Below are 13,941 nucleotides of genomic sequence, written 5' to 3'. Positions count from 1 at the left end.
ACTACTATAAACACAAATAAAGAAGAATTATCTGAATGAGGATTGCAAGGAGGAGAACAGAGAGAGAGCCTTCGGACCAGACGGCTCCACAAGATTTGGGCATGACCAGGAAACGGGCTCAGTCATCTGAACAAGGAAGTGTCTGTAGCAAGGAAGCTGCAAGAAGGTGGCCTTCAAAAAAAAAGTGGCATTAAAAACACTCTGCATCCCCAGCTACAACACACTTGAAGACAGTATTTCAAATGGAAAAAAAATTAAAATTATGTAAAACTGGGATATGAAATCTTAAGAGTAATGTATTGAAATTTAAATCATAATAAAAACAACATTCAAGGCCTGAAAGATAAATCAGAGAAATTATAGAGGATAGTTATTAAGTATTTGGAATGAGGGATTGTTGAAGCATGGCAATAAATTTCAATGCAAGTAATCTCTTCCACATGTACAGAAGGAACAGCTTCTTCATTTCAGGTTATTTAAATAGCTAGGCTTAACTATTTATCTATTTTAAATGAAGGAACTGACTGGAGGCTGGAGAAGAGCAAAACATCCTTTTCCATATTATGAAAACACCCAAATCAAAGGATCTCCTCAAACTGCAACTGGGCAGAAACTTTCCACAAAGCTTTACATTTGTTAGGCCATTAACAGACACTACTAGAAACATGAAGACAGAACTACAAAATTCAGTAGAAGCTACAAAAAACTACAGAACTTGGAGGAGGAGCTTTTCAGTTCTGTACTTCTGATAGGAGAACTAAAGCTGCCTCCTTCATACCTAGTTCAGCTGGAGTTGAAGCTATTACAGCACACGCACATTCAGCAGTGCACAATCAAAAGGCTTAGAGAAGATTACACATTAATCTTACAACTGGTTGAAAAGTTGCCTGTTTTAACAGCTACCAAGCAAAAAGAAACTAGTTTTACTCAGGAAAAGAGTCCAAGCAAGTATAAATGCAAAACAACACTTCAACAATTTAAAGCAGAATTAATGGTTAAAATAAACCATGAAAATCCCATCAAAGGCAATAAAGACAATATTTCAAGAGTGAAGTCAGACTGAAACGTTGTTTAGAAAAAGCAGCAAAGCATAAAGTGTACACAAAAATAAGCTAAAAACATACTGTCAGCTCCCTTTGCAATAAATGGGTTCATGAGTGAGATATTACCCACACACAAAGTAATCCATTAGAGCTAAAACATCTAAGAAACCATCAGCAACCTTTAAAAGGGTCACAGCTACAAAATAAGAGCAGTGAAAGCTTCAGCTCATTGATACCTACTTGCTGCAAGCTTTTGTTTGAGAAGGTTTTTATGAAGTTTTACAGAGGAATCATTTAAAGCATCATTAGATCGGAACTAAAACTTTTCCAAAGCATAGCACACACTCAACAATTCAGGGCAGGATGTTCAAAATCAGACCACAACCAACTGGAACTGCAGGGGGATGGAGGCGATCAGAATGTAATTACCTGAGCTAATTATCTTGCATCACCCCAAGCTGTATGCCACTCTTGCAAAATTGTCATGGGCTGTCTCACAGCCATGGGTCAAGCCTGCTGCTTGAAGTTCACACTGAGAGAGGATTGGAGAAGCAGCTTTTAATATTAGTTAGGGACAAGCCCAATATTCAGAGGAAGCAAAGCAGCACACCAAACATCAGCACCATTTCCTGGGTGTTCTTGGGAGTTCTCATCCACTCACTGCATCAGTGTTTGTACTGTTTGCTCTGAAGGCCCTGGACAGTGGGACACCAAGGACAGTGGGACACCAAGGACAGTGGGACACCAAGGACAGTGGGACACCAAGGACAGTCAAATTCCAACAGCCACTGCCCCTCAACACAAGCCACAGACACTTTGCAGGTGCTCTGACTTGTGACAGTGGCCAGGACTGATGTGGCAGGACACATAAGAATTCACACTCAGGACACCCCCTCAGAAACATGAAAGGATTACAAATGCCAACTGTATGGTATTTCCAGAGAACCCTGAACACAGATTGCTTCCAACAATTGCTCCATTTCCCACTGCTCACAGCTGTATTAACACCATGCTACCAAGGAACAGCTGGCACAATTCGTTTTAGATCACTGATTTTCCTCTGCTAAGTCCCAAAAGAGCAGCAGAGCACTAAACCAGAAAGAACCCGACATTTTATTACACACCGAAAAGATGAGCTTTCCTGGGACTCTTCCTTTAAATTAAATTGTTTGGAATAACTTCACAAGACTCTCTTATTTCAAGATGTATTTCAAAGAACTGTAAAAGCATTAACCTCAGCACCTTTACTGATGTTACTGTAAACTCAAACAGGAAGGCAATTCAGTTCTTTAAAACAGGCATTGGAGAGGAGCTTTTTTCCCTGTATGAGCTTTACATGCAGGTGGCCAGTAAGTGTGATTTATCCAGCATAAGGAGGAAAATCTAACTTTTTATAGGTTTACTCAAAACAGCAGAGCATCCAGAACACCATGAGGCGCTTTGCTTACACAACAAAGAAAATACGCAAATCTAAATCAGGCTTTTTCAAAAAGGAAAATTTAATTTTCAGAAAGCTCTATGGGTTATATTTGAAATTGTATTTTAAGAGAAATTATAATAATTTCTTAAAGTTCTATTTTTCTATGTTTTCAATGTATGTATGTGTATGTATGGCCAAACTTCGCTGAACGCAGATTTGGGCAGGGCTGTCCCCACGTGGGTGTGCCCTTCCAGCCTGCGCAGTGGATTTTAGGTGAGGCTCAGCGTGCGCAGAACTGGCCCCACCGTTTCAGTCCTGAGGTTCATCTGCCATGGCCGAGCGAGCTTGGACAGTGCCAGTGAAGTCCTCAGGACTAGAACCTACAGCACCCGGCATTTCCCAGGAGGTCTCCCATCCAAGTACTAATCCGGGGCTGACCCTGCTGAGCTTCCGAGATCTGACGGGATCGGATGTCAGGGAGGCATTTAACTGCCCATGTTTCCAATAGCTGACCACTAAAGGCCTTTCAAGAGTAAAACACAGCGATGAGTTCATGCCACAAAAGTTACATTTCCCCCAGAAATCAGAAAACATTTCTACTGCTACCGACTGAGGAATTACAACACGAGACACTGAGATGCACTGGCACTGCAGAGCACAAGATCTCTGCTTAGCTCTCTGCCTTCCCACACTCAGCACCCCGTGTCAATCCCCCAGCCCGTTTGCTCCATTAGCAATTAAGCACAATGGAGAGCTCTGCGCTTCCACCCTGCAAGTTGAGCGATGTTGGCAGCACTACTTTTAGCCAAGATCATGTGTTACAATTATCACCGTGCCCTCAAGTAGCTCTTAAGGCACTGCTAATGCTTTCTTGGCTAATTAAATTAAGATAATCGTGTATACATTTCTAAAATGTCTAACTAGTATGCTGACATGATTTAAGACTGTTTATTTCACAATAAATGCAAAACTTTTCTTGATCAACGTTTCTGATTTGTGTGTTGAGATGCCTGACAAAAATCATTTCAATTGCCAAATAAATGCTACCAACAATCACAACTCGGTATCTGAAAATATCAGACATTAGTAGATGTTAAGTCACAAATTTAACCACTTATGATCACAGTATCCTCAATTTTTTCACAGTGTAAATGAAGTCCACTGGATTTACAAGCCTTGTGCTGCAATTCTATGTTTCTGAAAACTTCAGATTTTGACACACTTTTCTTGTTAGAATGCTTTAATAAAAAAACAACAGTTTCTCAGTTCTGAAGTTAGAATGAAAAAAACACATATAATTTGTACAAAGATAGAATATAAACTCATGTAAGCATAGCTTCAATTTCTATTAAACTGTGTGTAAACCAATCCTGGAAACAGGAAGAAAACAAAGGCCAGTTTTTCCCCTCTGTACCCTCTCTATGCACTCTGCTATGACATCATCTCAGACAATAAACTTCTTGGCTCCTTGATCCATTTAGTGAGGGATTTTGTTCATTTTTATCTGGCTTCTGGTCAGCAGACAGACACACATGTATCCATCTCCATCACTGGCTGCGTGGTCGCCAATCAATAATTCAACCCAGTTTACTTTTCAAGGCCTGACGTCATTGCTTTCTCTGGGCTCAGCAAGCACTACAGAGGGAATACACTGAACATGCTAAGGGCATTTAGACTATTACAGCCATTTCCACAGAATCTGTGCTGCTTCCAGACTCAAAACAAGTAAAAACAGACACTATTCATATGTAACTCAGCATAATATTGAAGTAGAAGACTAGAAACTTAAGTTCTTGGGAAAGGAGAGATTCAAGCCTATCCCTGTAAATAAAAACAGACAAAAAACCCCACCACAACCCTCATACACCAGGAAAAGCTAAGAGGAAAAAAGAAGAAAGAAATAGGCACAAAAGAGGTGGAAGGCAACCCCTCACTGGGTCTACTCAGCTGTTGCAAGATGCCATTAGGTTACCAACTCATTTTTTGTTTCTAATAAAGAAGAGATAGATTATCTTCTAAAATACATTCTGAAGGTTGGGCCACAAGCATTGCCAACAAAGAGCATTTCTCTGGGAGTCCAAGTCAGAACCTCCACAAAAGAAAACAAAGTCAAACAGTCCAAATAAGAAGAGTCCCATCTCTGCCAGAGCTCCAAACTCCAGGTGCCCCCATCAGCCTCATTAACTGGTGTACCAAGGCTGTGCTCCTGACATGACACCCAAAAGACTGAAAATGGACACACTATTTCAGTCAACTGCAAAAAAACCCCACACCCAACTGCATGAAGACGCTCCCAGCACACTTTCTGCACAGACACAGCTTCACTATCTGCCTCCCAACAGGCGCTTCCAAAGGCAAAGGCTTTGTCTCCCTTCTGCTGGAGTTATTCATGTCCTAATCACCGAGATCCTTCTCTGGCACTACTTCAAGAAGATTCAGAAGCTCAAAAAGACGTTGTATTGCTGACAGTACTTCCATCTGAAGAATAAAAGGAGTTGTACAAGGACAACTTTGAAACACAGTGAGATATATATATTTTACAAAACACCCTTCTTGGATAACTTCTGCTCATACTTGGCAATTACATCTTAAAGAAGAGGAGGAAAAAACTCTACCTCAAACACATGAGATTTGCTGTGAAGTGAAACAAGTCCATTCCCATACACCAAAATTTACATTTAATTTCAGAAGAAATGCTCTTTTAGAAGCATGGGCAATATCCTGGGAAGTACTGACAACATTTGACACTATTTTGCACAATCTCCTTTCCTTACACCATGACAATAACATAATTTAAGCATTTAAATAATTCGTAGTATAAAAATACTATTCATGGATTAAAAATACTTGGAAAGAAGCCCAAGCTACTTTTTTTAGCAGCAGTAAACTCCCTGCAAAGTAAGCCACTGAGGGTTACACCAAACTCTGCTTCACAAACCACAAGACCCACGATATGAATAAACAGAAACTGCACACCAGAACAAGCAGAACAGCTTTTTACAGCTATGGTGCTGCATCCCCAGGAGTCTACTGAAATTAAACAAGGAAGAAATAGGGAACAAGGAAAAGTAAGAGGGGGAAGGGAAGAACTGTGAAGCATGAAAGAACTGAAATAGAAGTACAGAACATATAGAATATCTAGTCAGTAATTTGGGGTTCTTTTAGTATTTTAAGACCAAAAGGATGGAGCAGAAGGTTTTGTGAGAATTCCAGGTGTCACCCTTTTGATCTGCCTCTGGCTACTGTTGTTGTTTTTCTGCTTGTCTGATTAAGTTCCTCCTTAGCAGGGCTGGGACATGGTCAGTTGACGCAGGACTGTCACTCGGACCCTCAACTTTCACTTCCATATTTACACTGGTTTTATAATATACATCCAGAGCAGGCACTATAATTACTAGTTTAAACCTTCAAAGCAACATGTGAAGTTTCATGAGGCAAAGAAAAATTCCTGCCTATAATTCCTCCTATAGAAGAGATTTCTTCACAGAAAGAGGGATTAGACCTGGGGATGGGCTGGCCAGGGAGGTGGTGGAGTCACGGTCCTGGAGGTGTTTAAGGACAACGCGGCATTTACAGCCACGGTCCAGCTGACAAGGTGGTGTTCGGTCAAAGGTTGGATTCGATAACCTGAGAGGTCTTTTCAAACCTAATTGATTCCGTGCTAATTAAAAAAAAATGCAGTTGTTGACAGCAACGCTGTCTCGAGACAAGGAAGAAGAAAGAGAGCCTCCCGAATTCGTTCTTCCAGTTAGAATTTACCAAATGTTAGTTCTCCAAACCGGGCTGTAGAATTTCGCTGGCTGTTTAGCCCGTCCAACCAAAGCCACCACAGCAAATTCGGCTGGGAAAGCATTCAACTTAAACTTGATGGCAAAAATCGCACCCTCCGTGCCACAAAAGCGGGGCGGGCGGGGGGGCTTTCCCAAACAGCAGCTTCCTCCTTCCGCAGCCGCCGGCTGAATCGAGGTCATTTAGGGAAAAGGGAGGAAAAAAAAACAGCACACCAACCCGGGCCGAGGATTATTGCGAAGTTGCTGCGGGCGCAGCTCCCAACTTTTGTCTGGCGGCGGCAGCGCCGGGCGCGGCCGCAGGGGGAGCCCCGCTCCGCCGGACCCCCGACCCCCGCCCGGGGCACCGGCACCGGCACCGCGGCAGCTCCGCCGGCCGACCGTGTCCCGGCCCTGTCCGGCCGCCCCCGGGCCTGTCAGCGGCCCCGCCGCTGCCCCCGCGGCTCCCCCGCATTCGTCCCCCTGTCCCCGGTCCCCTCCTCCCCGCCGGCCCGCAATAACCCGCAACACCCCGCGGGGTACCCCCCGCCGGCCCCGCTGCCCGCGGCCCCCCCGGCACCGGCGGCGCTGCCCCCGCGGCTCCCCGGCCTCGGCGCTGCTCCCGCCGCCGTCCCTGCCCCGGAGCCCCCCGGTGCTCACCCGCGCTGCCGCCGCCTCCTCCAGCCCGGCCGCATCTGCCTTGGTGCCCCTCTTGGACGAGCGGGTGCGGGACGAGATGAAATGGCTGCCGGCCCCGGCCGCCGCGGCCGCCGCTTTGCCCAGGGGGCGCAGGGAGCTCTTCCTGGTGTTCACCATGGCCCCGGCGAGGGGGGACACGGGGGGCGCCGCCGCCGCCGCCGCCGGCGCGGAGGGAGGAGGGAGGGAGGGAGGGCGGACCGGCGGGGGCTCGGGTAGGGAGGGGAAGGGGAGGGAGAGGGGGAAGGGGGGGAGGAGGGAGGAAAGAAGAAAAGCCCTCCGGGGAAGGCGCTCCGCCGGGCAGAGGCGCCGCCGGAGCCGCGCCGGCTCCTCCCGCCGCTGTCGCCGCCGCCTCTGAGCTCAGCCCGGCTCTAACTGGCCGCCATTACTGTCCCCGCTCCCTTTCTCTGCTCGCGCCGCGCGCCCCGCCAGCCGCCGCCAGGGGGCGCTGCGGCGCCGGCGCGGCCGTTCTATCCCGCGGCGCGCGCTCCGCTCTATGGGCCCGGCCCGGCCCGGCCGCTCCCTCGGGACAGGCTGCGGCTCCGGCACCGGCTCCGCACGGATCTGCGACTGGCACCGAGCGGACACAGCGCCCCAGGGCCCGCGCCCTGCACGCCCTGGAGCCTGACGAGCCGCTGCACGGGCCTGTCCCCGCGTGACCCGCTGGCGCGGGGAGCCGCCGCCGCCGCCCCCTGAGGGCCGAGGCGAGGGATGGATGGGGAGTTCAAGGCCGCGGGGTCGCGGAGGGTGAAGGGCAGCGCTGGCAGCCCCGGAGGTGCTCGGCCCCCGGCCCCGCGGCTGGAACGCCAAGCGAGGCTCTGCCCAGGCGCTGACAGGACAGCTGGAGCGAACGGAGCTCCCACGGACGGGATCGCCGTAATTTTCCGTGGAAAAGTGTTTCACAGCCTAGTGAACCTCGCCATTAAGGAATGCCCTTATAGCCAGGCTATCAGGACTGTGCCCTGCCTTCTCCTTCCGCACCAGTGACCGATACCACCTCCCGTGTTGTGCCCGATTGCCTCAACGTGCGTTTGACGTTTGTTGCTCTGTTCTCGGAAAGCTCCTTTTTCCTTTACTTTCCTTACCACAGATCCAACAACCGCATTTCAGAGGCGTGAAGAATGCGATGCGTTACCCAACAGCGGATGCCTAAGTGCTTTTCAGACTACTCATAAACTATAACCCTTCTGAGTATGCACGAACCCAATCCCTTCCCGCCGATGCACAGTAAGAATCCGCTCTCACCACTTGTTGCCCTTCATTGAACTTGTCCCTGTGCTTGCACATAAGCCCCGAAACCGAGAGATTTGTAAAAGCAACACAACCAGTAATACGAGCACACAGCTGCAGGTGACAGAGTGTCAACCTTTTTTATTTTTACACTGACTTACTTGGCACAGCTGGGCAAGTCATTTCAGTGCTTCCTGCTTCTTTAACAGAAAAGAATGGTATAATTAAATTAGTGGTCACATGGTTCCTACTTTTGGGCTCAGGCAAGCTTTATCAAAGTATTTTTATTATTTAAAGATGAAAAGCTCAATAACAGTAAAGAACAATAAATGTAGAGACTACTATCCTGCTTTACCTGCCTACTCCCACATCTTTCTTTTCAAGATTACAATCTGAAAGAGTATGGTACAGCATGTACTTAAAAATAGAAAACACACAACAATGACATCAGGATATATAATAAGAAAATGGGCTATTTAAATATCCAAGCAAAAATAATCCTACTTTGAATAGCAACAAATTTTTATGAGAGACCCCAAAAAACAATGCATTTCAGGGTACAAACTGTGGTCTTTCTCTCATCTGACATTCTCCATTTAAGACCTTTTACAGATATTTTCACAGACTCTTCTGAGCTGGAAGGGACCCACAAGGATCATCGAGTCCAACTCAAATCAATGGCCCATACAGGGCATTGAACCCATGACCTTGGAATTATTAATCTGAATTAGCAACAGCACTTCATCTCCTGTCCCAGAATCTGCAGCATCTTTCAAAAGTAAAGTAGTTCTGCTCCACGAGATTGGGTTTGGTAGGTTTCACATCCTTGTTTCTTCATTTATTTGTTTAAAGGTTATGAAAGGATGTAGCCATTTCATACACTCATAGACTAAAGAAGTATTTTAATTAAAAACCTACAAGGGTTTTTTAAACTGGTACTTGGAAATCACTTCCTTTTATGCTTGAAAAGTAAGAATAGAAGGAATCTGCACGAGACTGTCCCTTACCATACACGTGGTAGGAATGAACCAGGAGATATGTTTGGTAAGAGTATCACAATCATATATATAATGACAAATAATGAACTTTTCCATTTTTGTCCTTTATTACTGGTAGGCCATGAAACTCAGACAAGGTTCTGAAATTCTCTTGGTCTGGAAACAAACAGTATGTTGATCTTCCTCATGTTTCTGAATTCATCACAAAAATAGCATCCCCATTTGGGGAAAACCTACAGATGAGTGGCCCAAAAAAGGGCCCAGCCTGCAGCAGTTACAGTGAATGTCATAACTCAGGATTGCAGTCACTGGCAGGGCTGTTTGGGGAAGTTTGCATAACATCTGCTTGCAACATGCCTGATTCAAACCATCATTCCTCCTCTCATGAACACTGAAGATTTTTTAAAAGTAAAATAAACTTGGTCATTAAGCGAGCAAATTGATTTTCCTGAGTGCTTCCCTAGATCTGCTTGAAGCAACAGAAAGGACACAATTTAAAAGCCACTGATATTACATATGCTAAGTATTTATACCATAGTTGTGTCCTTTTTTTTTATTTTAGTGTTGTGATCTCATTTCTGTGAGCCATACTGAGAGAGCACTCTTTATGATGCCAAAGGGAATACTCTTGTAGAGGGATTGATGTAGTTAAAAATCCCTGCTCGCTGCTTTGAACATTTGTAGTGCTTCATTGCCATTATGTTAGCATGGTGTGGAACACAGAAAGACATGCATCAATTTGGATGTTTGCTCCCTGGGTTGTTTTTCACAGATGGTTTTGTTTTCAGGTTTCTTAGTTGTCTTGTTCCTCTTAGAAGGTGTGGCTGGTTATTTTGACTCAAACAGCTTATGGCTCTGTAGCTTCCATGTAAGCCCCATAACCATTTTTAGTACTGACAATATAAATAAATCAATCATAAGTTACAAGGTTTGCTCAGTAGCTTTGATTGGATTTTTTTTTAAATGCAGAGAACATGTTAACATAGGATTAATAGCTTATATCACACATACTTAGAGATTTAAATGTGGTTTTACAATGAAAAATGAATTACTGTAGAAAGGGATTTAAAGTAAATTCACTAATCCAAGAATTTAGTTGTTCCCATTTTTTATATCTGTTGTTGGTTCAAATGTCATATGAAGACAGAACAGCATTAAAAGCCTATTTAGACTCCCCTCAGCACTCTGCATGCAGGAACAGCCTTGGGGGAGGAAAAAACTAAGAATTCTGAGTACTGAAAGACAATGACAAAAGGAAGGGGAAAAGGACTGAAGCCAGAGTCCACCAAGTATTATGTGAAGAAATTTTGTAGAGCTCATTCCCATAAGATTCAGTTTTAAGATTTGTAGTTTGGTCTTACAGACAGATGTCTAAATGCTCCTGCAAATAAATGCCATTGGGAAGGACCATATTTCCAGTGGAACCAATTTATAATGAATGCTGGAACTTACAGCAGTGTTCAACATCCTTTTAGCTCCAGTTGTTCAGAAAAGATTAAGATACCTGAAATATGTATTAGGAAGAAGCCACACAACATCTGCTGTGGCAGGTACACCACTGGAAAACTGGGAAAATAGAAGAAGGAACTTGAGCACAGAGTCCCTTACTAGTAAAAACTACTTGGGGAATAAGTCATATTGGGACATCAAGATGTAAAAAGATGTTGAAAAATTACCCAGGATGGAAAGCCTTTGTTTGCTCTGTGAGTGGTATTTAACGACACAAGAAATATTTGGAGACGGAAGATTTTGTTGTGACATCCCTATTTTACAAGGAAATCAGGAATCAGTTACAACAAAAGAAAAAGCCCTTCATCCCTTATTCAGAACTTTTGTAGAGAGTTTCAGCCTAGTAAGGACCAGAGGGCTCTATTCAGTGAGTTACCATTTGCTTCAATCATTGGCAATTTACCAGAGATTACTGTGCAATATCTCTGAATAGCTGTAACATTCCAAAGAATGGAAATCAAATCATCTTTTCAGGCCTCTATTTATAAGCTCATATGTGCGCCTCTCAATCATGCTGTCAACTCCTCCTGGTTTCAGTTGAATCTTGAAATAAAAAAAGATTCACAAGAGATCTTACTTTTGTAAACCTGTTCTAAGCCTTTCCCTGAGGGGCATGTTAGGAAATTAAGATTGTGTGTTTTTTCCTTTGAGAATTGTCCATTATTAGGATATGACTCTGGGATGTAAGTTTGGAAACATCAAACAAGCAGTGTCCAGTCACCAGGATTGGTAATACCATCAACTTAAACACAGAAGGTGCTACAGTTGCTCCACATTGCAGGCATTTTGCTGTGTTATTAAAGATGTCTCATTATTTGAAGACTACCATTGTCATTTTAAAATGGGTAGTAGGTATGTTTTAAAATGAAATAGTTAATGTCCAGCCCCATTATCAGCACAGCTATCTGAAGGTTGTTTTCCACACTAGATAACATCAGTGTAACTTGAAGCAGGATCAAAGAGTAGGACTCTTAGATAACATTAAATAGGAGTGGTAAAACTTACCTCCTAATATTTCAAAATTACCTTACCATCACATCTGGTCATTAGCTTCCATAACATATTTCCCATTGAGTTAAGGTTACAGTAGACAGTTTTTCTAATAATAATAATAGCGTGAAACTCACAGGCTGATGATATTGCAGCTGGGCATCTGCAGGGTCTGTTTTTCACTATCATCCAGGCTGTAAATTACTTCCATCTTGGACAAAAGTGGCAAATCATCTCACTTTGGTGCTTATGATCATTAATCATATGAAAGTAGCACTGCCAGCCTGTTACTGTGCTGGGTGATGTATAGCTTTGTAGTAAAAACCAGACTCTGTCCTAAAATGCTTACAATAAAAGTAGGCATTTATGAACACATGTGTAGATAAGCCTTAGCACCGAACAAATGCGGAATGACTTGATTAGGATCACATGGCAAGTCCATCAGAAACATTATTGGCTCATAAATCTCCCTAGTTCTCACACACAATCTTAGCTTTCAATGTATGTTTCCTTGTTACAGATCCAAGAACAAGCTCATAAACTACACTACCATATCATCATTGTAGTTTCACTGAAGAGTGTCTTTGAGAATTCACATGATATGGTATTTCTGGATGTGTGTTATCTGGTACAAACAGTTGCTCAGGCTGTCCTGAATTTTTCATGGCTTTATGTGTTGTACACTGTTTTTAAAATTGAAGCTATATTCGGTCTTCTTGTGGATTTAGAGTCCAAGAGTACAGCAATATGTGTGGATACTCCTTCAAAGGCACGGAAGTAACACCCTTGTCATGACTGCTGATTCACCCAACGTGTCCAATGACTTGCCTTTCCACTGCAGAGCTGACTTCCCAGAAACATCAGTTCCTTAAGATATTTCTCCCTGTGTGGCAGCCTAGAAGGTTTAACTTTCCTTCAAGGAACATGTGGAAAAAGGACAATATGCAGAGGAATGCAGTGTCTTTGTGAAATAGCCAAGTACAGAATAATCAGATCCTGTTCTCCTATTTATTTTGCAGTCCCAGTTCCCTCCCAGTCTGTGCCAGCTCTGTGTTCACACACTTACAAACGGCTTCAGGCACCAACTGCTATCTCAAGTTAAGGTCAATCAATTCAGCTGATGTTTAATTATAGGTAGCTGACAGTGTCCTCTGGCACGGGTTAACCTTGTTAAATATATGGTTTAAAAATATCCCTTCAAAATTAATTTTTTGCTTGTTTTTAAACACCCTGTGTGTGCTGGTTCTTCATGACCTTGATGGGACAGGCAGTGACAGCTAAACCCTGCTTTAGTTTGTCAACACTGAGCTTCACTCCTGCATTATAAAACAAGTTCGGGGGCTGTCACTGTCTTCCACGCCAGTACATCTGATCTCTCCTGACAAAGGGGCATGAGATGGTTGTATTCATCTCATGAATACCCTGTTAGAGGTTTTTCAGCAGACACAGTCTGGGCTGTTTGCTTCTATTCACCACACGGTAAGAAAAGGACCATTTGCTTCTGTTCCTCTCGTGTTCTGCTAGAGAACAAGCTGTATGAAACGCAGATAGTCTAAAAGGATTTCAGTGATGTCTTGATTGTGACAACACTCTTGAAAATTTGCAGCTTTTAAGAAAAAATATTTTTATGTTATACCAGAGTTGAAGATCTTAAGATTTTTTTGTACTCCTATGCTTTCTCAATAGTTTCAGTCATGAGGGAGAACAGCTGTACTTACAAGAGCTTTTAAGAAACCACTCAATTCACTAGGACACCAATTCCTATTGTACTAGGTCAGCATATCTCCAGCTTATTTCCAGTAATAGACCTAATCTTCTAAATCAATGTATGATTGCAGCTGGGACACCTCCACCATTACACAAGGTAAGTCCAGTCTTGCCTCCTTCTGTACTTACATTTGGGACTGTAAAATTGTCATAGAAAGGGCCTCCAGGGAAGGGTTAAGCATATTACTGAACTTGTGTGTTGAATGAAATGCAGCCAGTGTACTTAAAATATTGAAAGAAAATAAAGAACAGTCCAGCATTGCACAACCACCTTCCAAAGTTTTAGCTGGGGGTTTGTTAATTCCTTGAACTTTTCAGCAACGTTAAAATAGTCTTGGTTTAAGTTCTAAATATATAAAACCTCATTTAATAGAACAAGTAACACTTGTAACAAACAAGTGCCTTCTATTCAAATATGTCAAAATATTTTAAACATTAAATGAAACCAGGGGAAAGAGAATCTTAGCAATCCGTATTCTGAAATATAAGACTCCGTGTATTTTACACCAAACAAAAGCCAA

The 13,941-nt window shown here is 43.6% G+C and overlaps 1 protein-coding gene across 4 annotated transcripts in view; it reads right to left on the bottom strand.

Moving 5' to 3' along the window:
* Positions 1 to 7,314, bottom strand: part of ATAD2B (ATPase family AAA domain containing 2B) — a 75,748-nt gene extending 68,434 nt beyond the window's left edge. For all 4 annotated transcript variants that reach the window (XM_071548263.1, XM_071548264.1, XM_071548266.1 and 1 more), the window contains exon 1: positions 6,891 to 7,314. In XM_071548263.1, coding sequence (XP_071404364.1) covers positions 6,891 to 7,046 — 156 coding nt within the window. In that variant the 5' untranslated portion in view covers positions 7,047 to 7,314. The remainder of the gene's footprint in view (positions 1 to 6,890) is intronic.
* Positions 7,315 to 13,941: the final 6,627 nt, after the last annotated feature.

This window comes from Pithys albifrons, chromosome 2, assembly GCF_047495875.1.
Source record: "Pithys albifrons albifrons isolate INPA30051 chromosome 2, PitAlb_v1, whole genome shotgun sequence".
NCBI classification, from domain to species: Eukaryota; Metazoa; Chordata; class Aves; order Passeriformes; family Thamnophilidae; genus Pithys; species Pithys albifrons.
This window is presented reverse-complemented; position numbering and strand designations above follow the sequence as displayed.